The sequence below is a fragment of the Engraulis encrasicolus genome, chromosome 13 (genome assembly GCF_034702125.1).
Source record: "Engraulis encrasicolus isolate BLACKSEA-1 chromosome 13, IST_EnEncr_1.0, whole genome shotgun sequence".
Lineage (NCBI taxonomy): Eukaryota > Metazoa > Chordata > Actinopteri > Clupeiformes > Engraulidae > Engraulis > Engraulis encrasicolus.
Genome location: NC_085869.1, coordinates 26,107,016 through 26,133,657, shown reverse-complemented (window position 1 = coordinate 26,133,657; position 26,642 = coordinate 26,107,016). Strand labels below are relative to the sequence as shown.

The 26,642-nt window shown below is 45.2% G+C and overlaps 1 protein-coding gene across 2 annotated transcripts in view; it reads left to right on the top strand.

The window, feature by feature from the left end:
* prpf40a (PRP40 pre-mRNA processing factor 40 homolog A) overlaps positions 1-26,642 on the top strand; it is a 51,432-nt gene that overhangs the window by 17,917 nt on the left and 6,873 nt on the right. For both annotated transcript variants that reach the window (XM_063213552.1, XM_063213551.1), the window contains 9 exons: positions 7,642-7,706; positions 8,147-8,311; positions 10,395-10,503; positions 12,180-12,330; positions 14,714-14,847; positions 17,769-17,883; positions 18,751-18,842; positions 19,921-20,037; positions 22,231-22,368. In XM_063213552.1, the coding sequence (XP_063069622.1) occupies positions 7,642-7,706; positions 8,147-8,311; positions 10,395-10,503; positions 12,180-12,330; positions 14,714-14,847; positions 17,769-17,883; positions 18,751-18,842; positions 19,921-20,037; positions 22,231-22,368 (1,086 nt within the window). The remainder of the gene's footprint in view (positions 1-7,641; positions 7,707-8,146; positions 8,312-10,394; positions 10,504-12,179; positions 12,331-14,713; positions 14,848-17,768; positions 17,884-18,750; positions 18,843-19,920; positions 20,038-22,230; positions 22,369-26,642) is intronic.

Here is a 26,642-nt window from a genome sequence, read left to right as displayed (position 1 = left end):
TTTCAGTATTCTGACTCACAATCTTGGACTCTACTAAATGTCTACCGTATAGGTGTAATAACATATATGCTACTGTAGCATGTACAGCATGTTTTTTTTTCCGTGAAAAGAACGTGTATACATGGGTCCCCAGAAATGTTGGATGTCAAAATGGAGTCTCGGTCTAAAAATGGTTGGGAACTACTGCTCTAAGCTGACACTCACCGGGCGAACACAGAGGCCAGCGACAGAGAACCGCTGGGCTGTGTAGCAAGAGAGATGATACGAGTGATGAAAGGGACAGTGTGCCTGTTATAACTGCCGAACTGCACTATGGAAGGCAAGTCAATCTTTGCCCTCCTGTCCTCTCTTGTGATATCCGGCCTCGTAATGCTGAAATAGACTAGCCTGGACGAATAGCCGACTGTTGACTCTGTCAATCAGTCTGGCAAAAGCCATGAGGAATCCGTTTCCGTGGAGGGTGTGAGATGGTCAGATCTTACTCTATCATTTAAATTAATTGGAGTTCCAAACTCAAATTAAAACCCATATTGTGCTTTATTAGCATGCCTGTTACGATATAGCGTCGCAAAAGCATACAAATAACAAAACGAAAGTGTGAATATATTACCTTAACCAATCAGTAACGGAGCTTGTGGGTGAGTTCTGCGTCACCACTCTCAACTGTTTGCTGATTGGCTAAACACTGAGAGAACCGAGCTCGAGGCTTTTGCCAGACGATGTGCGGATCCAAAATCTTTGGGTTGAGTACATAGGATGACGTCGCCAGGCTAGAAATAGACTGCCCTGGTTGACAGACTGGGGGTAGCAAGCGGCACTGAGGCATGAGGCTGGGGACATATTTAAACAAGTGCTTCTTTACTGGAATAGTCCTTGGGGCTCACAATTTCCTACTCTGACATCACTTTGTAGCAACATTATTTACAGAATCAGGATACTGTTGACCAAACACTTCTACTGTACCGGACACCACGTTTCTTCCATTTCATTAGCAACATGTCGACCAGTTAGTACATGCAGGGTCCATTGTTCAAGCACTGTGTTTTTGGGCGTTGTGAGTGAGGGCGTCATTTGGACAATTTCAGTGCACTGAATTTACCAAAATCCTCCGCGTGAGCAGCGCCCTACGCACTGAAACATAGTGCCCAAAGTGCACAGCTGTGCAATATGAGACAGGGCACATGTTGCAGACTTTATTCTTTTTCACTTGGATTATTGCTTTTATTGTCCTGCACCTGGCCCATCGGGTGGGATGTGCACACATCTACTCCTCTGAACACTCCTAGCTCACACCCATCACAATCCCGATATCACACCCAATACGTCACATTTACTTAGATGTCACGCTCACTTGCACATATTAGACAATGGTTAGACAATTAGACAATTAAAAATAGCGTCCAATGTGGGGAAAAATATATCGTAATCTACTCAATCACTGCTCAATCAGCTCTGCTGCTACACCACACACACACGCACACGCACACGCACACGCACACACACACACACACACACACACACACACACACACACACACACACACACACACACACACACACACACACACACACAGACACACACACACACAGAGTGGCGGTGATGTGTTGCTGGTGCGAGGTAGTGAGGGATAAATGAACACCCCAGTGTGGTGGATCTGGGAGGAGGAAAGTTGGATGCTGTGGAGAGGAGCCCAGTTCAACTCCTACCTGATGCACTCTCCTCTCCTCTCCTCTCCTCTCCTCTCCTCTCCTCTCCTCTCCTCTCCTCTCCTCTCCTGTGTCATTCCAGCTGGAATCAGCAAATGGTCCCCATACGACCCCCTCGGATTTGCTTGAAAAAAATATATGTGATGGCTTCAACATCCAATAGAACATATCCACCATTGCAGATTTCAGCTGTGCATACTTTTTCCACAAAAAAACTGTAAATAAGGACACCCCCTCCCCCTGATTTGGCGTCACTGCCTGAGTGACCATATTCAGACCTAATTATCTCCAAAACTATTTGTGGTAGGTCCATTATTTTTTCAGGGCTAAGAGTCATAGCCCTGATGAGCATACATTACAATTTGCAGCACTGTATGTCAAATTACACCTTAATACTGGCCCTCTACTTTTCTTTGAAATTAAAATTGCAAGGGTTTTCAGATGTCCATAAAAACCTCAAATTTCAACATTCAAGGTTCATCCTTGGTATATGGTCAGATATGTGCCATGACTTTCACATCACATCATATTTGATATAAGGGTCCAATGGTTGTTGAGATGCAGAGGTCCAAAAATGGGCAAAAACTAATTTATACCATTATTTGGAGCAATATTCCCAATCTATGACACCAGTTGTGAATTTGCTGTTTGGTGTCTCTGAAAGATAATATTATTATTCATAACATATCTAAAATTCGGGATGGTGTTTTGCCCCATTATTTTTATAATGAATTTTAAAAACTCATTCCTGTGTGACATGCAGGTGTACCTTTGGAGCCCTGTTACCTTAGAAAAAAATTGGGTTTACTACACCTAAAATGAATAGCCAAGTCAGTGTACACTAAAACCTAAAATCTCTGATACCAAATAGGTGATTTTATACTTGTTCAGCTCAGTATTTCAGTATATCTGACTTAACCCTCCATTCCATCCTAAGAAGGTGGCCAATCCCCTTGATTTTTGTGTTCCATTTTCACACAAAGATGGCGACTCATGGAGCCAATGGCATAGTTCCAAAATAGTTCCAGGAAGTCAGCATCAAGGGAATGAAACAAAACACCATTGTTTGGAGCAATATTTCCAATATATGACAGCGGTTGTGAACTTGCTGTTTGTTGTTTCTCGAAGAGGATATTCTTATTAACAACATATCTAAAAATTGGGATGGTGTTTTGCCCCTTTATTTGTATAATGCCTTTTCAAATCTCAATGCAGTGTGGCATGCATCCCTCAAATCCATCTAAAGTGGCGTCATGAAAAATAAAAACACAATTTTGTAGAGCAATACCTCCAAAGTATGACGCCAGCTGTGAACTTGTTTTTTTTGTTGTGTCTGTAAGAGGATATTTTTATTAACAACATAGCAAAAAAATAGAATGGTGTTTTGCCTCATTCCTTTTAATGATCGTAAAGCGCATTGCGGTGCGACATAAGCCTGTGATCAAATAGTGCAGAGGGAAGCGGAAGTGGTGAATTGTTCTGGGCCAAGGACATGGGGGAATCAAGATTGGGTACTCATTACATTGCATGTATTGGGAAGGGGTCTCTTCAGACGACTTTATCCCGGGCCCAGGCAAAGCTGTTTGTTCAGCTCAGTATTTCTGGGATTCTGGCCTCATCTTTTTAAGTGTACTATCGGCCAGATGATCAAGTGACTACGCAACATGTTCTCACTGGCGCTACGTTAGCAATAAATTCAAGATGGTTGAGAGAAGTACCATTTTGAGAGAAGTCATAAAAAAACAACCTCTGGAAATAAAACAAGGTGTTGATATGATTTCCTTGATGCAACCTTGACTTCCTTGATGGTGATTTAATATTTGAAAAGAAAAAAATGAAATGTATTAAACAAGTCAGGAACTTTCAATGCTCTGGCCTGTGACAAATGATTTTATACACACTTAACTTTCAATCACTAGCTGCATCTTATGAGTTGACTTTAAAAGGTAGCTTGCCATTGTCATTGATGGTGCATTAGGTATCTGCGTTCATATTGTTGTGTGCAGCCATCCGTCATTGGCAATTCAATGAGGAACACCTGAATGAAACTTTGAATGAAATTTTATTGTCATTGTACAGGTACAACGAAATTGGTACCTTGAAGGACAATGCCAACATAGGTATTGATTTCAGTAAGGATACCACCACCATGCTCAGGGCACTTCGGTCAGGGGAGGATGATGGGGGGCGGGAAGTTCTACAATCAGGATACCTCTTTACAAACTGTCTCCTCCTATGTGTCATCTCTAATCAACTTTTACTTTCCTATGCGACCATAAAACAGTCCCACCCCCGCCAACAGTCACCACGACAGAGGTACCCTGACTGTAGAACTGTGCCCCGCCCCCAATCCACCACCATATCTGAACGCTTTTGCATGCTGCAAAGCTTCCTTTCGGCTTCCATCATCTCACCTGTACAAATGTGATGATGAACTTTACAAGTAATGAACATTGTCTACAAGTATCCAAACCATGACTGTTGTAATCACTGCTGCTAACCTGCAATCCACTTGTTATACCATTGCAGTGGTATAATATTATAATGATGCAAGCAGCTGAATTAGATCGAAACAATGTGACAAGAACCACATGGTTGTCTGGTGCCAATATGAACTTCTGTGCCTTCAATATTCACCTGATATTGAATACTGCATGCAAGCAAACTCTTCTAACTAAAACTCCAGGACCATGCTGTCAAAATAGTCTGAGGGAATCTCTAGCCAGTATGAATTAAGTTATTTTGCAATACAGCTAATAACTTAACGAGTAAGACACAAGCTTCATAGCAAATATAAAGTTACAGGCGCTGATTGAAAGACTAGTTAGCATGGGAGTCCTTGTTGCAAACAAGAGTGCTACAATTCTTTAATCCTCTCCTATTTCATCACTTTATTCCAAGACTACTACTACCGCTACCACTACTACTACTACTACTACTACTACTACTACTAAAATGATGATGATGATGATTATTATGATTTTACAATTAAAATAATTAATGTCTATCAAAGCCATGTGCAATGTGCTATTCTTGCTGTGTGGCATCAATCAATTCATTTACAAGTGTTATGGTTTCCCTAGAATTTGCTTTGTCATTCACAGGGTAGCCATCTTGTTTTCACTATTAAGGTGACATCAGAGCCATGGATTTGAGAGTTGCGACAAGTCGGTTGGTGACATGGTCCTCATAGCTTCAAGTAATTGTAGCCAATTGAGATTTTGAAGTCCGTTATAAAAAGAATGAGGCAAAACACCATCCCAATTTTTTATATGTTGTTAAAAAAACATCCTCTTTCAGAAACACCAAACAGAAAGTTCCTAACTAGTGTCATAGATTGGAAATATTGCTCCAAGCATTGGTGCAAATTATTTTTTTCCCATCTTTGGACCTCTGTATCTCAACAACCATTGGAGCCTTTTGTTAGATATACTATGATGTGAAAGTCATGGTACATATCAAACCATTTACCAAGGATGAACCTTACATGTAGAACTTTTGAGGTTTTTACAGACATTTGGAAACCCTAGAACATATGATATCTACAAAAAGTAGAGGCACATTATTACGGTGTGATTTGACTTACAGTGCTGCAAATTGTAATATATGATATTCAGGTATGGGACTCTTAGCCCTGAAAATATAATGAATCTGTTATAGTTCTGGAGATAATTGAGTCTGAACATGGTCACTCATGCAATGTCGCTAAAACAAGCGTAGGGGGTGTACTTATTTACAGATTTTTTGTGCCAAAAGTATCCAGAGCTGAGTTCTGATATTGTGGATATGATCTATTGGATGTTTAAGCCATCACATACATTTTTTTCAGGCAAATCCGAGGGGGTCGAGTGGGAGATTTTTCAGAAATTTGCTGATTCCAGCTGGAATGACCCTCCTCTCCTCTCCTCTCTAGCTTTCTCACATCATCTCTTTCCGTCTCTCTGAATCTTTCAGTCTTTCTTTTGCTTTTGTACACACACACGTGCATGGTCTCGCACACACATGCGCGCGCAAACACACACATGTGCACAATCTCTCTCTCTCTCTCTCTCTCTCTCTCTCTCTCTCTCTCTCTCTCTCTCTCTCTCTCTCTCTCTCTAACACACCTCGTCTTCCCATGAGTCACGGAAGCAGTTAAAGGTCTCAGATGAGCCCCTGTTGCTTGTGTGTGTGTGTGTGTGTGTGTATGTGTGTGTGTGTGTGCGCGCGTTTTCTTGTGTGTTGTGTGAGCGCACGTTTTATTTGCATGTGTGTTGTGGGGTTTGGGGAAAGGTGTTTGGGGAGGGTTGGGGAGGGGGGGTGGTGTTTGGTTTGTTGTTAGAGCTGCTTTCACATTTCTAAATTTAGCACGCTTTTAATTTGGCGCACAAAGCTGTCCTCTGAGAATCCCGCGTAGATTTCTCCCTCTCCTCCCCCCTCCCAGTCCCAGCCCCCCTCCCCCCTAACCCATCTTGGTTTCCTACCAACTCTTAATTGCCCTGTCCTTATAATTAGACTTCCTGGGTAGGAGGGGCGTGAGCTGTGAGGGTGCTCTGTCGGAGAAGATGGTTGTGGGTGGGACGGGGTGGGTCTGCTTGTTTGTTTGTTTTTTTTGGGGGGGGGGTGACTGGTGGAGGAACAGCCACAGCATGCTCCGCTGAGTAAGAGAGGGGAATTAAGTCTGACGAGACGAGTGCAACTCACAGATATCAGTTCATAATGGATGAACAGCTCTCTCTGGCTCTCGCTCAATCACTCTCACTCTCTCTCTCTCGCACGCACGCTCTCTCACTCCCTCTCTCTCTCTCTCTCGCACGCACGCTCTCTCACTCCCTCTCTCTCTCTCTCTCTCTCTCTCTCTCTCTCTCTCTCTCTCTCTCTCTCTCTCACTTGCACGCACGCTCTCTTTCTCTCTCTCTCTCTCTCTCTCTCTCTCTTGCACGCACGCTCTCTTTCTCTCTCTCTCTCTCTCTGTCTCTCTCTCTCTCTCTCTCTCTGTCTCTCTCTCTCTCTCTCACTCTCTCCCTCTCTCTCTCTCTCTCTCTCTCTCTCTCTCTCTCTCTCTGCGAAGGGGAAGGGGGCCACTTATGTAAGCCTCTGGCATTTCTACAAATTGCAAGCAGTTACTCAACGCTGCTATGTCCCCCCCCCCCCTCCCCTCTACGTGCGCCGGTGATTAGGAAAATGCATCACCTGGTCAGCCAGTGGGAAGCGCTTTTGCGCCGTGCTGCACTGTCGAAGATCATACTTTTTCTTTTTTTTTCCTGTGTATGTGATTGTCTCTGTGTGTGTTTCTGTCTGTCTGCATGTGTCTGTCTGTCTGTTTCTCTCTGTCTGTGTCTGTCTATCTGTTTGTCTTCCTCAGTCTCTCTCACTGACACTCACGCACACTCACAGATGGATGCACAAACAAACACGTGTGTGGACACGCGGCCTTGACGCAATTTTTGTTTCTTTTTTTTTCCCCCTGTCTTTTTCTACGAGGCACTTTTGTCCTTTTCGATTACCTTTCATGTCCAAGCCCAGCAGAGGTCTGTGTTTTTGCGTGGGCACAAATGGCTCACCCTGGCTTGGCTCCTCTACCAGTAGTCGCCTGAAAGCAGTGCTCCTCAGAAAAGAAAAGGACTAAACTCTCAGCTTTTTTGTGTGTGTGTGTTTGTGTGCGTGCGTGCGTGCGTGCGTGCGTGCGTGCGTGCGTGCGCGCCACACTGCCTACTCTTCTAGCCAGTAGTTGCCTGAAAGCAATGATCTCAGAAAAAAGTACTGAACTCTTGTATGTGTGTGTGTGTTTCTCCCCTTTTTTCTTCTGCCTTTTTTCTCTCTTCACCTCACAACCTCTCTTTTCCTCTCCTCTCACCTCACCTCCCCTCCTCTCCCCTCACCTCACCTCCCCTCCTCTCCCCTCTCCCCTCGCTCTGCTCCCCTCTGCTGTGCTGTGCTCTCTGCTATCCCCCAGGGTGTCTCATCCAACGCCTCCTGGGAGCAGGCTATGAAGATGATCATCAACGACCCTCGCTACAGGTAGGCTCCCCTGGGCCCCCAGCCTGTCTACCTTGGGGATGGGGGTGGGGGTGGGTGTGGGTGTGGGGGTCGTGTCTGGAGCACTTCTGCATTCAGGACATGCTTTATACCCCCCTCAGCTATTCCCATCTCACTTTTGAATGGAAAATACATTTTATGCCTCACCTTGTAAAGGTTTGGAACTTTTTTGAAAAAAAAAATGAAAAAAACGTTTAACTTATGCAATTGTTTTTTCATGTAATGTTCAGTTGTACCCGTTGACCTATGGCCATGGCAATGAAATGGCCATAATTGCTTAATTTGTCATAGCTAAATGAACAAATAGTCTTGTTCAGGGAGGCAAAATGAATTTCAGTGAAAGCTGACAATAAAGTGTTATTGTATTATATGGTAAAGCACATTTCCTCCTCCTCTCCTGTCCGCCTCTCCATTGTCCACAGTGCACTGCCCAAGCTGAGCGAGAAGAAGCAGGCCTTCAACGCCTACAAGGTGCAGACGGAGAAGGAGGAGAAAGAGGAGGCGCGCATCAAGTACAAGGAGTCCAAGGAGACCTTCCAGCGCTTTCTGGAGAACCACGACAAGATGACCTCCACCACCCGATACAAGTGAGCACAAGTCCATTGCATTGCATTGCTCTTAAACTGGTGCGTTTTTCCAAGTCGACTTGGTAGCTATTAAGGAACAGGTTATTGATTACAGTCCCTGGAGCAATGTGGGCTTAGGTTGTTTGCTGTTATTTACTTAGGTTATGTAATGTTTCGTTCATACCGCTTTTTAAAAATATATATATTACCGTTTCTGACCACAGATAAAACCTGCTGACATCCATGTTGTCATCACAGTTCGCTTACAAAGACAAGACGCAGTTGTACCCGGCTCACATTGCAGACCAAAGTTTTGATAACTGAATGCTGTACTTTTCGGTGCAAACACGTTGTTTGAAGGTAGGGACACTAGCATGGTTCTCTAGTCAGTCTGAAAATTCCCTCAGTGGTCAAGCCAGGGACAGAATGGGGCATTGATGGGGAGGGGGGATGTTGGATGTTTGAGTTTGGTTTTAGCACGTAAAGCTGAACCACAGGAGCCAATTAGTCCCCTTCTGTGACCCTGACCAACATGCTCCTTGCTTTTTTTTTTTACCCTCCTTCCATCTCCATTGCAGCTCATTAGAGGAAGCAGGCATAGAGTCCAAACCTGGTTGCATTGGCTCATTATGTTAAATATATAGATGTCCATCCAGCCAGCGTGCCCGGAATAGACTCCTCACTCTGGTCTGGCAGCGCAGCGCAGGGGCCATATTGGCGCCGCACTGGGACTCTAAGTGAAAGCTCCGCGGGCTCTCTCGGCCTTTCATCAGGAGCGGCGGACTGCCGGGAGGGAGCCGTGATTGTGGTGTGAACCCGACCTCCCGCCAGCCTGCCAGTCTGCGATTTTATAGTAGTCATGGTTACGGGGCCTAGACATAGCTCCAGTGGCTGATGGACACAAAAAAATTGGGGCTGTGTGAGTTTGAGAAAAGGGGGTTGGGGGGGGGTGTTGGGGGTGTGGTTCCATGGGTTGGGTGAGTTTGAGGAAAGGGGATCGGCTGGGGTGGGAGGGGAGGGCGGGGGGATTCATGCACGTGTCATGTCGTCACACCGCCACACATTGCGGTCTTTAGTGACTCACAGCCAATTTTGTTCCGCTTTTGAACAAGGTGCATCATTTGCATCGGAGCAAGCCAACAATGCGGCGTAATCACAAACTTACTTGACAAACACGCCACTCCTCAGCGGGAGAGATCATCATCATCATTATGATCATCGGCAGATGTGGAGCTTTGCTGAGATGTGTGAAAGGTTTTACTGCCCCCATGTGGTCAGAAGCTGAACTGGCAAGAGTTTTGAAGGAGCTGTGTGGTTCTTTGTGGAGAACATGAAGTGTGTGTGGAGCAGTGGTGGCTCAGTTGGTAGAGGAAAAGTAGTGTAGGTGATGCGCGCACATCCAGCAAAACAGGTGCTGGATCAAAGAAACGTGCATAAAGGAAGAAAGGAAATCCGCACACTGTTACTGCTCACCGATTTATTGAACACAACGTTTCGACCTCAGGCGGTCTTCGTCAGGTGTATTCCTCAGTTGGTAGAGGAACCATCAGATTCAAGTCCTGCTTTGTCTGACCACCATTGATGTGTCCTAGAGCAAGACACTCCGAATGGCTCCTGGTGGCAGGGTGGTACCAGAGAATCGTATATGAGAGTGAGATAAAGCAGGCGGGTTCTTTTCTGGTATCCACTTTACGTTGGGTGAACGCCCCTTTAGGAGACCTTCAATTAGGAGACCTTCAGAGTCCTGAGGTTGAGAATAAATGGAGTCCCCTTAGCGCTGTAGATGGCGGTAGCGCACGTCTTGTGCAAACACCACGAAAAGAGATGAAGAAGGAGGGACAACGCCCCCTTAGGAGACCACATTTTGAGCTCACGCTTTTGCGTTGAGTGGGCGTGTTTCGATTCCTCTTTATTATATATCCAACCTCTTTGGTGGTACCGTGCGTGGAAGCTATGGCCACCGGTGTGTAAATGTTCGTGTGTGTGTGTGTGTGTGCGCTTGTGTGTGTGTGTGTGTGTGTGCGTGTGCGTGTGCGTGTGCGTGCGCGTGCGCGTGCGTGCGTGCGTGCGTGTGTGTGTGCGCTTGTGTGTGTGTGTTCTCCAGGAAAGCAGAGCAGATGTTTAATGAGCTGGAGGTGTGGTCCACGGTTCCTGAGAGGGACAGGCTGGAGATCTATGAGGACGTGCTCTTCTACTTGGCCAAGAAGGAGAAGGTGAGATCGTTGTAAATTGAAAGAAAAACATTTGCACAGCACACTTGAACCCCTTTTTTTCCTTTTAAGTGCCAAGCTTTTGGTCAAAGCGCTTCCTCAGGGCACAAACAAACAATTTTTCACAGTCCTTGTTAATGTCTGACATGTTTTATTTTTGAGTGCGGTGTAAAGGGCCGTACACACACGTCGCTGCTAGTTACTCGCTCAGCGGATGAAGTCAATAGAATGTCTACGTGTTCCAGCGAGTCTCGCTGGCGAGTAGGCGAGGAGAGTACAAGCGATGCGATGTGGGCGGGTTCCGAGATAAACTTATTTTATCTTCGAGCGACGCGAGTTAAGCGAGTAACCAATTGGAATGCAGAATACAGATTATTGACAGGTGACCTTGCCCCTGTGGTGTTCTGACCACCCAACTTCTGCACGCCATCACGCTTTGGTTAAAAGTGTTGAGGAAAATACATACAGTGTACACCATCAAAGGCTCATATGCATGGTTGTGCACAGCACACGATCAACGTTAAACAGCGTAGGCCTACATTTTGTTTCGTACGGCCGTTATTGGCGCGGACAGCGGGAACCATGACAACCAGTAAACAAAATCACCCAGAGCGAGTGGCAAGTAGGCGAGTGAGCAAGTAGCGAGTAAATAGCAGCGACGTGTGTGTACGGCCCTTAATGCGTCTAAATTTAATATTGTTGCATACTACCTTTGACTAGATCTCACACCTGTAGAACTACAACCTGCTCCACACTTCTGCAAATTCAGTCTGGTGCAACACAGATGTGTTCTTTTTTTACTCCTTGCATTTTGCCTTTGACCAGATGTTTCTTCATTCAACTCTTAATCATTGAAATCTCATTCTATTGAAAGACCAATAAGTGTTTTTGTTTTGTTTTATAGCTACTAAAGCTGGTCTAGCTTGTCAGATAAAAAACAAGTTACTGACATGCTTTCCTCATGGTAATGACTGTTCTGCACATTTGATTCTGAAGTAGATCATGACCTTCATAGATTTTTTGGGGCTGTTCAATGCTCTGAAGGCCCACTCGTAATTCTGGAAACTTTGAACTAAAGTCAATGACTGGGCCATACTTTGTTTCTTTCTGTATTTTTTATTTATTAAGTATGTATTATTGGCATGTTATTATATTGCGTTTTGTTTGAAAATAAGGTCAGGCCATGCCCTAGTGACTAGATCAGAGGGTTCCCGGTTTGAATCCCACCCTTGCCTTACCCATCCTCCCTACACCGCCATCCATTTCTGAAGTGCCCTTTAGCAAGGCACCTAACCTCACATATTGCTCTGACTGTAACCAATATATCGTAAATAACTAAGTCGCTTTGCATAAAAAGCGTTAGCTAAGTGTAATATATAAAATATCTATGAGACCAGTTCACTTCATTTTTCCCTTGTGTTCTTCTTGGGGCCCCCTTTGTATTGTCTATGCCGCACCCTCCTTCAGTGTTGCTACTAGTCAGGTCAAGAGCAATGCAAGTACTTTCGGAAACTCATCCCACTTAGTCGGGAAGCAAACAACCATAAGCAAACCAAAGGAGGCGGGTCAACCATGCCGTTTGGGAAATGTTAATTGAAATGCTCTTGGGTCAGACCAAGTCTCGCAGAGATTTGAAAGTCGATGATAATCAGGCTACCTTTGCCTTGTCCCGTCCGCAGGAGCAAGCCAAGCAGCTGAGGAAGAGGAACTGGGAGGCTCTGAAGAACATCCTGGACAACATGGCCAACGTGACGTACCGCACCACCTGGTCCGAGGCCCAGCAGTACCTGCTGGACAACCCCACCTTCGCAGAGGACGAGGAGCTCCAGAGTACGTACAACACACACATAATCCTTCTCTCTCTCTCTCTCTCTCTCTCTATCTATCTATCTATCTATCTATCTATCTATCTATCTATCTATCTATCTATCTATCTATCTATCTATCTATCTATCTATCTATCTATCTATCTATCTATCTATCTATCTCTCTCTCTCTCTCTCTCTCTCTCGCACTCTCTCGCACTCTCTCTCTCTCTCTCTCTCTCCCTCTCCCCCTGCACTTAATGTATGCAGATCTCTGCTCACTCACTCACTCACTCACTCACTTCATGTATGCAGTACTCTCTCCCTCTCCCTCTCCCTCTCTTTCTCTGCATGCTCCCTCTCTTCCCCTAACTCAACTCCAGACATGTGTCCCCTATTTCCCTTGTGAAGGGCCGTCCCTCAGTCTCAGTCTATGCCGGCGACCCTCCCCAGTCTCAGCTCAGACGTCTGCTGAGGCTGGCTGGCCTAGTGGAGATAAAGACATTCAGGCTTTCAGGCAAGCAGGCTGTGGCATCCCTCGGCCTCTTCCTCTCCTTCTCTTTCTCTCTCCTTCTCTTTCTCTCTCTCTCTCTCTCTCTCCTTCTCTTTCTCTCTCTCTCTCTCTCTCTCTCTCTCTCTCTCTCCTTCTCTTTCTCTCTCCTTCTCTTTCTCTCTCCTTCTCTTTCTCTCTCTCTCTCCTTCTCTTTCTCTCTCTCTCTCTCTCCCTCTCTCTCCTTCTTTTTCTCTCTCTCTCCCTCCCTCTCCCTCTCTCTCCTTCTCTTTCTCTCTCTCTCTCCTTCTCTTTCTCTCTTCCTCTCTCTCTCTCCTTCTCTTTCTCTCTCTCTCTCCTTCTTTTTCACTGTATCTCCCTCTCCCTCCGTGTGCATGCATAAGTAATGCAGGAGAGGGCTGGCCTGCGAGGGCTGTGATAAAGCCAGGGGCTCAGGCAGGCTCCGTGCTGCCCGGGAGAGACTGGGGAACAGCGCAGTGGAGGATGGTGCTTGTGTGTGTGTGTGTGTGTGTGTGTGTGATGAGCAGTTTGAGGTTTTCATTTTGCCGTATGAGTGAATATTAAAATGCTGTATTAAGATATTGTCTGGGTGAGTGAGACAGTGAATTATGTGCTGTGTGGCTGTCATTCAGCTAGCGTCTACAAAGAGTGTGTTTGTGTGTGAGAGAGAGAGAGAGAGAGAGAGCGATAGGGTGTGGAAGGAGAAGTTGAGCTCTGGTTTTGTACCCGTTCTCTGTTAATCTGGGAGTTTGGTAGGGAAGCAGTTCCTAGCAGTGTCTGTTGAATTCAGAGAGGATTCTCTTCAATAAATGAAGACCAGTGCCCATATTACGCCTGTCTTTTTGGAACCTCTGCATACCCTGAGTAATACAATGTGACGTAATCACAAACTGACTTTACAAACACGCCACTTCTCAGCGGGAGAGATCATGATGGTCAGCAGTGGCAGATGTGTGGCTTTGCTGAGATGTGTGAAAGGTTAATAATGTGCCGTGTGTCTGTCATTCAGCTAACGTCTTCAAAGTGCAAAGCGTCTGTGGCACTGTGTGCTACGTTGAATAAGTAGGTCATCACTAGGGCTGGGCTTCATATCACACACAGACCTTCACCAAATATTAAGGTCATCATCTTGAATTGCTTGAAGAAGGTCAATAGACAGACACTGCGTAACTGAACGCTGCAAACGTGAACTGTGTGTGCGGGAGCTTTCTGGTCTCTAGTGTTGGTGACCCACGGGTTCCACTCCTACGCAGCTGGTCAAAGGAGGTGTGCAAGAATTGTACAAAATCGACTGAATAATGTCATCAGGGCTGGGTTTAATGTGATGTGCAAAACTTCACCAAATATTATGGTCAGTCTTTCCAAGGTTTATAGGGCTTTGTGTGTTGTTGATCATCTTTGATGTGTGTGTGTGTGAGGAACTCCTCGTTCGCTATCTCGGCGTGTTTTTCCAGCCAAGGCAAAAGTAAATAAGTATTCAACGAGGCAGAAACAGGTCACGTCCAAATGCAAGCGTCTAGTTTGCAATTTATTGTAGACCCTTTTCAGCATTAGGTATCCAACATAAACAAAAATGCACTCGTGCTGCTAGCATATCAGCACAATATGCCTGATTTCAGCATTTGATTGGTGCTTATTTGTTTCTGTTTGTTTTTATGCATGTCAAAAGACATCTTAGGAGACTAATATTGAAGACGGGAGTCCATTGAGTGACCTTGTGTGCGTGTGCGTATGCATGTGTGTGTGCATAGATATGGACAAGGAGGATGCATTAATCTACTTTGAGGAATTACATGTGAAACATTGAAGATGTGCGTCTAATGAGTGGTGTGTGTGTGTGTGTGTGTGTGTGTACATGTGTGCGTGTGCGTGTGAGTGTGCGTGTGTGTGTGTGTAGACATGGATAAGGAGGATGCGTTGATCTGCTTCGAGGAGCACATCCGCACGCTGGAGAAGGAGGAGGAGGACGAGAAGCAGAAGGGACTGCTGAGGGAGAGACGCCGCCAGAGGAAGAACAGAGAGGCCTTCCAGGTACACACACAGACACACACAGACACACACAGACACACACAGACACACACAGACACACACAGACACACACAGACACAGAGGAAGAACAGAGAGGCCTTCCAGGTACACACACACACACACACACACACGCGCGCACACACACACACACACACACACACACACACACACACACACACACACACACACACACACACACACACACACAGAGGAAGAACAGAGAGGCCTTCCAGGTGCGCACGCACGCACGCACGCACACACACACACACAGATGAAGAACAGAGAGGCCTTCCAGTTACACACACACACACACACACACACACACACACACACACACACACACACACACACACACACACACACACAGAGGAAGAACAGAGAGGCCTTCCAGGTACACACACACACACACACACACACACACACACACACACACACACACACACACACACACACACACACACACACACACACAGGAAGAACAGAGAGGCCTTCCAGGTACACACACACACACACACAGGGAGAACAGGTAGGCCTTTCACACACACACACACACACACACACACACACACACACACACACACACACACACACACACACACTGAACAGAGAGACTTTCCGAGTGAGACCCTTTCTCTCTCTAGCTCCCCTCTGTCTGTTTTTATCTCAAAGTCTCATACACACACAAACAATTGACATCACCTACCTCAAACTTTTTTTGCACACGTGTACACAGGCAGGTACACACAACTGAGCTCACCTGCAACTCCAACCCTCTCTAAGAAACGCATATTCGCAAGACACACCCAGACCAGGGCTTGACACTGGCACATGCCAACAGGCCAAAACTCAGTTCAGTTCAGTCCAGTTCAGTTATGGTTTATTTGAGTAGGGACAAATACACATCACGTAGGCTGTACAACAACCTCAGATAAGTATCATAGCATTTGTAGCCATAGGCTAATTTCCAATGCCCGTCCCTAGAAGGGCTTTTAAAGTAAAATATAAAAAACTGGGTTAAACTTGGCTGTGGAGAGTAATAATTAAGTCTCACTAGCCATGCTGTCAGGTAAATTATTCTAGGGTATGACACAGTTTTATTATCAGTTGGTTACATTTAAGTCCAAGATTGATTATACTCAGATTCTATTTGTCTAAAATGTTTTCACTATGTTACTAGCATTGATCGTCCTTCAGCACTTCATCTTCAGAGCTCAGACGTATATTGGTTAAAGGGGTATGCCACTATTTTGTGGCTTAATACAGTTAAATCGTTTCCCAGGGTTTATAAAGGTGGTAAAGTGTCTTATTTTTCATGTAAGCTGTTGTCTTGCTACATGCTACACGGATCCATTGACTTTAACTAGCTTAGCTACATACTCCCTCTTTTAACTTGTCTTAAAGCAAGACAACGCTTAAGATGAAAGATAAGATACTTTACCACCTTTATAAACCCTGGCCTACGATTTTAACTGTATTAAGCCACAAAATAGTGGCATACCCCTTTAAGAAAAAATTCTGACAGCAAAACTGTGGCTAGTATGAGGGCTGACTGGCTAGTAGTGACTCAGGAAAGTCATTAGCCACATGGGCCAGGGAACCAAAAAAGTTGATGTCAAGTCCTGACCCAGACGCACGTTACCATGGTAACGTGGTGCCAGTTTCGCCATCCGAGTCCAAGGAGAGGCGGCAGCCAGGCACCAAGGCTGACCTTTCAGGCAGCATACAGCCCAGCACCAGCCTGCAGCCCTGCCTGGACCCTGCTGCCTCAGACTGCTCCCTCTCCCTCTCTCTCCCTCTATCTCACTCTCCTTCTCTCCCTCTCCCTCTCCCTCTCCCTCTCTCTCTCTCTCTCGCCCTCGCCCTCGACCTCCTCCTCTCCCTCTCCCTTGACCTCCTCCTCTCCCTCTCCCTCACTCTCCTCCTCTCCCTCTCCGTTCTGCCTCTGCACTATTGCTATCAGACAGCTGCTTGAAGTGAATTTACTCAGAGCACACAGAGCAACGCGCTGAAGGGTGGCAAATAATAGCCGAATAGACTGTCTGCGAGTCACTCTCTCACCATGACTTTTTCTTTATGTCTGTCTGTCTCTCTCTGGCTCTCTCTTTCTCTCTGGCTCTCTCTTTCTTTCTCTCTCTCTCTCTCTCTCTCTCTCTCTCTCTCTCTCTCTCTCTCTCTCGCACGCTCTCTCTCGCACGCTCTCTCTCTCAGTATGTGTTGTGTCAGGAGTGTTGACAAATGAAACTCCACTCTAGACTAATGCAGTAGCAGCAGTGGAGGCAGCAGCCGGCCTAATGAAATGTGCCTTATGGCAGCTAATGGAGTGGCGGGAGGGGACGGGGACGGGAAATGTCACTCCCGATGAGAGCGGAGGGCACCAGCATCATTCCTATTCCCCCCCCCTCTAAACCAGTGGTTCTCAACCTTTTTTTGAACAAACGCCCCCTGGGCCTAATCCTAAGCCTTCCAACGCTCCCCTTGACCTCATCATAAGCTGGACAACGCCCCCTTAGTATTAAAAAATGATATGGACTAACTCCCCCAATGACCACTAAGCACTGCCCCCTCTCAACTGTATCCTTCTCAAGGCCCCCCTACGGCTCCTCAACGACCCCCTGGGGGGCTGTACCGCCCCCGTTGAGAAACATTGCTCTGAATGTCTGTTGTGTTTGACCAGCATCTAGTCCTATTCCACCCTCTGAGCATTTGTCTTTCCATTCTGTTGTGTTTGTTTGTTTTAACACTTAATATAAAATCTGCAAATGCTCAAGACTTGACTAACCTTTTAACAGAGTATTTTTATTCATTTACAAGCAATTTAATGCTTCGTTGATCATTTGTTCATTATCTACTAAGTGTAATTAATGCTTTACAAGCAGACATTATTATAAAGTGTTGCCTTTGTTTTCATTTTTGTTTCTCTGTAGAAATTCCTGGATGAGCTTCACGAGCAGGGCCAGCTGCACTCCATGTCGGCCTGGATGGAGATGTACCCCACCATCAGCTCCGACATCCGCTTCAGCAACATGCTGGGACAGCCAGGTAACGCGCACACACACACACACACGCGCACACACACGCGCACACACACACACACACACACACACACACACACACACACACACACACACACACACGCGCACACACACGCGCACACACACACACACACACACACACACCTGTTTCAGCAACATGCTGGGACAGCCCGGTCACACTCACACTCACACTCACACACTCACACTCACACTCACACACACACACACACACACACACACACACACACACACACACACACACACACACACACACACACACACACACCTGTTTCAGCAACATGCTGGGACAGCCCGGTCACACACACACACACACACACACACACACACACACACACACACACACACACACACACACACACACACACACACACACACACACACACACACACAGACATCTGCTTCAGCAACGTGCTGGGACAGCCAGGTAACACTGAGACACACGTCACACAGACGCACAGCGATATGCAGACAGACACACACAGTGATACAACAACATAATGGATTAACAGCACATGTGCACGCAATCATTCATAAACACTGTCTAGACGAGCACACAAACATGCTCTTCCACATTTTCAATTATTTCATGTTTGTGTATGTATGTTTGATATCAGAGAGAGTAGAGAGAGAGAGGTTCCATTGGTCCATTGTTGGTTCTATTATTGCAAGGGGGAGGGGGGGGGGGGAATCCCCCTTTAGTCAGACCTAAGGACTGTTCTATTCAATGCTAGGAGTATTATGACACGCCCCTTTAGGCAGACCGGAACCTGGTCATGTTAGGTGCCCATAGCAACCTATTACACTGGCATATTACTTAAAGAATCTGTGTTGATACTCCTGGCGTGTGTTGCAGGGTCTACGCCTCTAGACCTGTTCAAGTTCTACGTGGAGGACCTGAAGGCCCGTTACCACGACGAGAAGAGGATCATCAAAGACATCCTCAAGGTCTCAGCACACTCCACACCAGGGGACCCCAACCTCTCTGGCTCTGAGGGCTACCCGAGGGCTACCCGAGGGCTACCCGAGGGCCACCCGAGGGCTACCCGAGGGCTACCCGAGGGCTACCCGAGGGCCACCCGAGGGCCACCCGAGGGCTACCCGAGGGCTACCCGAGGGCTACCCGAGGGCTACCCGAGGGCTACCCGAGGGCCACCCGAGGGCTACCCGAGGGCTACCCGAGGGCTACTTTTGTTCAAAATACTGTACTGATGTCTTGACATCATTCCCAAATCACACTGATTGAATGATAATTTGCTTATAAAGAAATAATTTCATATTTAAATTAAGGAAAACACTAACTGTGACTGAAAGCTTATAGTCGTCACTATTTATTAACATCCTTGCTCCTGCTCCACACCATACCATAAAATCTATCCATCTTGGACCTTTTTTTTACATTTTTATTGGGTGGATTTTAATAGTTGTAGCTTTCACAAGTGCTCCACAGAACCTTCGACAACATGCCATGACCATGTATCTAAACAGTAACTTTCCCCATCATTTCTATTCTATGAAATTTTGTATCATTAGATGGTTTCTCTATGCAGTCCAGATAAGAGAGAAAAGTCAGCTTCAAGTTTTTGCCCCCATTTTTAATTTTTACGTAACGTTTTGGGTACAACAAGTTATTTAAAAAATAAGTAAAAGTGGTAGCAAAAAATCCTGGTCGGAGCGGACTTTTTCACTTCCATCTTGTCATTTTGTTCTTGTCCTGTTCCCGGGTCGGACGCTTTTTGGATGTGCAGGGTGTAAAGTTACACTGTGTAGGATGTGGCCAGAGTAGGTATTGCAACTGCCCTGCTCATTGAAACTGTGCTGCTTACTGCCAAATATGATCTTTTCATGAATATTTACTAAATAATAAACCAATGTTTACTAATATGACCAAAGTACAGCAATTTTTTCAGCTAAAAATGTCTATTTCTTCAAATTCAAAATGGCAGACCATGGAGAAGATCCCCTTTTTCATGCATATGCAGGCCAGACACTGACCGCAGTTCCTCTTCTCCTCTCCCTCTGGCAGGATAAAGGCTTCCTGGTGGAGATCAACAGCACCTTTGAGGACTTTGGGTCAGTCATCAGCTCTGACAAGAGGGCCACCACTCTGGACGCTGGCAACATCAAGCTGGCCTTCAACAGCGTACGTTTGGACCCTGCAGAAACACTCTGCATACCACTTCTTTATTTATTTTTTATTTTCCTTTATTGGACAGGACAGTTTGAGAGGAGACAGGACAGTAATGGGTGAGAGAGACCTCGGGCAGAGATATTTTAGACAGAGATGCATCTTTTTTGTTCTTTTCCGGTATCCACTTTGCGTCAAGTGAACGCCCCTTTAGGAGACCTTCGGTTAGGAGACCTTCGGAGTCCTGAGGTTGAGAATAAATTAAGTCCCCTTAGCGCTGTAGATGGCGGTAGCGCACCACATCTTGTGCAAACACCTCAAAAAGAGAAGACGAAGGATGGGACGACGCCCCCTTAGGAGACCCAACTATAGCACAAGCTTTTGCATTGAGTGGGCGTGTTTTGATTCCTCTTGATTAAAATTCCGACCTCTTTGCCTCGGTCGGGAGACGAACCCGAGTCTCTGGCGTAACGGTCATTGCCCTGGCTGTTAAAGCCACGTCCAGGGCCTGCATACCACTTCTGTAGCAGACTAATTGGTATTTCTCTGGCGGACTGATTCCTAACTATTGCAGTAGTCTACAAATGGAGAAAAAAACACGTTCAACGCTCCTCTGAGGCTTTAAGGCTTTCAGTCAAAGGCTGTCGTGCAAATCCGCAATCACAGCATTTCTAATGAGGCACAATAAAATGCCACCTCCACTGGGCAACATGTGGTTTGCAATTTATGAGTGTCCTTTTCAACATTAGGCATCCGTCCTGTTCAATAAGGATTGAGAACTCCTGCTGGCAGAAAATCAACAGAGTGCCTAATTATTTCACACTTTGCTTGTTGCTCATTTGTTTCCAGTTATTTTGGGTGCGGGCATGTTAAGACACATTCAGAGGAGACTGTAATTTTGAAGGCTGATTTGTCAAATGGGAATAAGGTGCCCGAGTGAATCAATTCTGTTCGTCTTATCCGTGCATCCATCTTTGTTCTTTGTATAGTGTGACTATACCCATGTATAATGCAGGGTTCCCACTGGTGCTTGAATTCCTTGAACATGCTTGAATTTCAATTAAGTGATTTCAAGGTTGTGAAAATGCTTGCATTTTTGGTGAAGTGCTTGAAAATGCTTGAAATGTGTGTCAAGTCAAACTCAATAAGCAAAATAATAGAAATAAATTGTTCAGGTACATCAAAAATCTGAGGAAGTGAGATGTCAGATGAGATTTGACATTTGATACCCTAAAATTGATTAGAATGCAGGAAATTGCATCTTAAAAACACAAACTTCTCTGGGGGAGGACCCCCACACCCCCTTCCGCGACCTGTTAAAGGTGCTGGAAAACTGAAAATTGGGTGCTTGAAGGTGCTTGAAAAGTTAGATGTATGATGAAATCCAAGGCACTCTTCGTCTTCATTAAAAAGCTTTTAATTAAATGTAGCTAGTTCATATTTGAACATTAAAATTTGCCAACATGTTTCGGCCAAACATTGGCCTTCATCAGGGCTTTAAAAGAGTTCAAACTTCCCCCCACTTCCGTGCTTGAAAAGTGCTTGAATTTGTTCACGAAAAAGGTGTGGGAACCCATGTATAATGAGAATTATACATGAATACACACACACGGCACTACACATATACTATTTATTTTTTTGAGTAGTTATGCTCTTATTCACATTCAAACACACACTCTCTCTCTCTCACACACACACACACACACACACACACACACACACACACACACACACACACACACACACACACACACACACACACACACACACACACACACACACACACACTATTTAAAGTGTATTTATTAATGTTATTATTTTGAGAAGGCGCAAGGAGAAATTCCAACTCTCCTACATACAGTATCTTAACTGAGAATAAAACATTATTATGGTGTTGTGTGCTTGTGTGTAGTGGAATAAAAGTTGTTGTGGTGTTGTATGTTTGTGTGTAGTTGAATAAAAGTTGTTGTGGTGTTGTGTGTTTGTGTGTAGTTGAATAAAAGTGATTTTGTGGTGTGTTTGTGTGTAGTTGAATAAAAGTTGTTGTGGTGTTGTGTGTTTGTGTGTAGTTGAATAAAAGTGATTTTGTGGTGTGTTTGTGTGTAGTTGAATAAAAGTTGTGTTGTGTTTGTGTGTAGTTGAATAAAAGTTATTTTGTGGTGTGTTTATGTGTAGTTGAATAAAAGTTGTGTTGTGTTTTGTGTGTAGTTGCTGGAGAAGGCGGAGGCTCGTGAGCGCGAGCGTGAGAAGGAGGAGGCCAGGAAGATGAAGAGGAAGGAGGCGGCCTTCAGGAGCATGCTCAAACAGGCCACGCCCCCACTGGAGCCAGAGGCCACCTGGGAGGGGGTGAGTGGACAGGGGACATGGCACAGGGGACAACAGCTCAGTACACCTGGGAGGGGGTGAGGGGACATGGGGACATGGCACATGGCACAACACTCACACTTACAGCTCAGTACACCTGGGAGGGGGTGAGGGGACATGGGGACATGGCACATGGCACAACACTCACACTTACAGCTCAGTACACCTGGGAGGGGGTGAGTGGACAGGGGATGTGGCACAGGGGACAACAGCTCAGTACATCTGGGAGGGGGTGAGTGGACAGGGGACAGGGGACATGGCACAGGGGACCACACTCACACTCAGTTACATCACCAGTTACAGATCAGTACACCTGGGAGGGAGTGAGTGGACAGGGGACATGGCACAGGGGACAACACTGTAGCGTTTTGGAGAGCGCGCACATCCAGATCAAACAGGTGCCGGACTTAAACACGATTAAACTTGAAAAGAAGGAAGGTCCGCACACTGTTGCTGCTCCAGGTTTATTAACACCTGACGAAGACCAGACTGCATGGTCGAAACGTTGTGTTAATAAACCTGGAGCAGCAACAGTGTGCGGACCTTCCTTCTTTTCACAGGGGACAACACTCACACTCACTTATAGCACCAGTTACAGCTCAGTACACCTGGGAGGGGGTGAGTGGAGAGGGGACATGGCACAGGGGACCACACTCGCACTCAGTTATAGCCAGTGGTGTAGTGGGGATTTTTAAAGTGGGGGTACACGATTTTTAACGTCATCAAATAATTATGCAACATATCATGTCAAACCCCCTAACTGTCCTTAATCTACCGTCATTGTTTGTCCGTTTTCATCGGTTTGGTCAATCACCTGCAATACTGCTATGTGATCATTCCTTTTTGTATTCAAACATGGGCAGAAGATTTTTTTTTAAATCTCAGTTCAAGAGAAGTGGGTTACAGCACCAGTTACAGCTCGGTACACCTGGGAGGGGGTGAGTGGACAGGGGACATGGCACAGGGGACAACACTTCAAAAAGTGGAGAAGACGCGCTCACACTATCGCCTAAATAGGCTAATTTTAACAGTTCTTAACTGGGTGCTGAATCCCACAAAAAACTTAATTGAATGAATGAAACGAAGGACAGCACTCTTCAGATTTCTTCTTTGTTTATTCGCCCACGAACGTTTCGGGCAGAGCCCTTCTTCAGCGTGTAATGGCGTTTGCACCCATAGGTGGTAGGTGTCAGGGGACAACACTCACACTCAGGTGCCGTTTCCACGTAGCAGGATATTTTTTTAGCAGGGTATTTTTTTCTCCTGTTAGGTGTAAACGCAACATGTGGATAAAAATAAATCCTCCATTGTAACAAATGCGTTTCAGCCCCCTAAACAGGATATTTTTTTCCTCCTGCTTTTTATACCTGGATTTTAAATATCTGCTATGTGGAAACGGAAGGCCAAAACCAATGCAAAACCAATACAACCATGAGAAAAAAAAATCCACATATAAAAATATCCAGCTACGTGGAAACGGCACCTCAGTTATAGCGGAGGGAATGAGTGGAGAGGGGATCATACTCACACTCACTTATAGCACCAGGTATAGATGAACACACAATATTTAGGCTTCTTCATTTCGTGTGTGTGCGCGTGTGTGCGTGAGAGAGAAGGAGAATGAGGGGGTGAGTGTTGATCAGGGAATCTCCCAGGCCACACAGTAGCAGCAGGGGTTACACTTAAGGAGCCAGCTGCAGCTTTCCATGCAACATGTAGACTTTTATGTGAGGATTCCCATTCATCTATGTCGTGTTATATAAAGTGTTACGTTAAAGTTGTACTTGTAAGCAATTGGACCTCTCACAGTAGATTGTTTGGATGACACCTTTAGATATTTAAGCTGAACTCCAAAAAGAATTCCTGTTGATTTAGAACTTAACTGAGTGGTAACACTTTATTTTAGGGATACATCTATTAGCCCTAATACATACAATATTAATGCCTGTGTAAGTAACTTGTAAGGCATGTACTAAGCAAAATAAGACAGTTGTTAAGCATGTATTCACAAATGTCTTGTTCATGCCCAATTAGGGATTTATTACTAATATAACCTTAGTAAGGACCAGTAAGCCTATATTTCTATTTATTAATAAGTAGTAAGTGGCAGAATTCAATGTGTATAAGCTCCCGACACACTGTGTGAACAAACCCTGAACAGTGTGAAAACAGATGCGGAATAAGGGTCCCTATTCTAAAGTGATGCATTGGTCAGCCCAGATGGCTCAGGGCCTCCGCACTACCAAAGTCCCCCTCATTACCTAGGGCCCCCACACCACCCAGGCCCGCGCTACCTAGCCCCCACAATCGACAAACTGTAAGGGTATATTAAATAATTACTAATTATTCAGCTGAGTCATCTAGTTTCCTCTTTTTCACAACTTTGTATAAAAGGTAACAGGAGCCTTTATATAGCAAGAATTGAACGTACACTTCTCGATGGCGGTGGGTTGGTGAGATGTAATTTTTTTCATGTACCACTTAGTTTAAATTGTAAAAACCCCAAAAATAAATGCAGAACATTAGAATAATAGTTTTGAAGCAAAACTAATCTATTCTTTTGTGATAACTAAGTTAATGTTTGAGAATATTAGCTTCAAGAAGTGCAGTGCATGATGGGTACGCAATCTAGGGTAACAGACGACCTACCCAGCTCTGAGCCTACGTTCTTAGCTCCTCCCCTCACTCGTGAAATTTAGATGCTATCCAAACAATTTGCCATGTACGTAACAACAGAAATATTATCATTGCTGCATTGGCCATGCATTGCATTTCTGACTAAGGGCGTACCCATCATGCACTGCACTTCTTGGAGCTAAGTTTCTCAAACATTAACTTATTTATCACAAAGGAATAGCTTAGTTTCGCTTCCAAACTATTACTCATCGTTATATTCTGCATTTATTGTAGGGTTTTTACAATTAAAACTAATTGGTGTATGAAAAAATGACATCTCACCACCCACCGTCATTGAGAAGTTTACGTCCAATCCTTGCTATATAAAGCTTCCAATTACCCTCTGATATCTTGAGTAGAACAAATGAGGTCAATGTACCTGATGAGAGTAATGCAGAATCAGCAACATTCTTACACTTTGCCTCCCGGGGGCGGAGTGTGGGTAGAGTGGGGTCCCTTGGTAGTGTGGGGGCCCTAGGTAGTGCGGGGCCCCTAAGCCATCTGGGCTGAGCAATGCATCACTTTAGAATAGGGACCCTTATTCCACATCTGTTTTCACACTGTTCAGGGTTTGTTCACACAATGTACCAGGAGCTTATACACATTGTATTCTGGCCCTTACTGCTTACTCATAAATAGAAATATAGGTCTACTAGGTCCTTACTAAGGTTATATTGGTAATAAATCCCTAATTGGGCATAAACAAGACATTTGTGAATACATGCTTAACAACTGTCTTATTTTGCTTAGTACATGCCTTACAAGTTACTTACACAGGCATTAATATTGTATGTATTAGTGCTAATAGATGTATCCCTAAAATAAAGTGTTACCAACTGAGTTTTATAACATGATCAGGATGAATGAGAAACTTCTGACATTTATTGCTGGATCTGAAATGGTGCACTTGTGCACTTCAGTGTTCATGTTTCAGTACGTATGGCATATTAAAACTCATTGAGTGCCAGCCATTTTCAAATTCAGACCGGGGGGTTGCCAGGCTTTTTTCAACATTTGAGTGTTTTTTTCAAAAACCATAAAAATTGAGTTCTTTGTCCATGTGAACAACAAACATACCAGATCAACGTGTTAGGCCCGATCCCCATAAAAAAAACGCAAATTACTTGATATCAAGTCTTTGGCACTGTGCCATGCATTCTGAAAAGACTCGTTTTCAAGTCCATGGCACTCAAAGAGCTACGCACTGAAACATGGTGCATGAAGTGCACAAGTGCACCATCTGAGACGCAGTATTAAACTTCTCCATTTCACCTCTGTTTCAGCATTGTGTCAGTGTGTGTTTCAGTGAGTCTGTATGAGGTGTGATGAACAGGTGCTGGAGCTTTGCCCAAAAAAAGCAGGCAGGCGTACCAGATCCCCTGTTAGAGGTTGGCACCTTTGTGCACCGCTGTTGGAAACTGTAATATTTTGAAATCCCCCGAGTGTACAGCTTCTTGTTCTGCTTGCTCAGCCTCTGTGGCTAAACTGCAACTTTTCAGCTTATACGAATCATCTAGAGGCGGAACAGGATCGGAGCCAAACTTGGCAAGCATTGCAAATGTGCACTGTGCGCGGTTTAG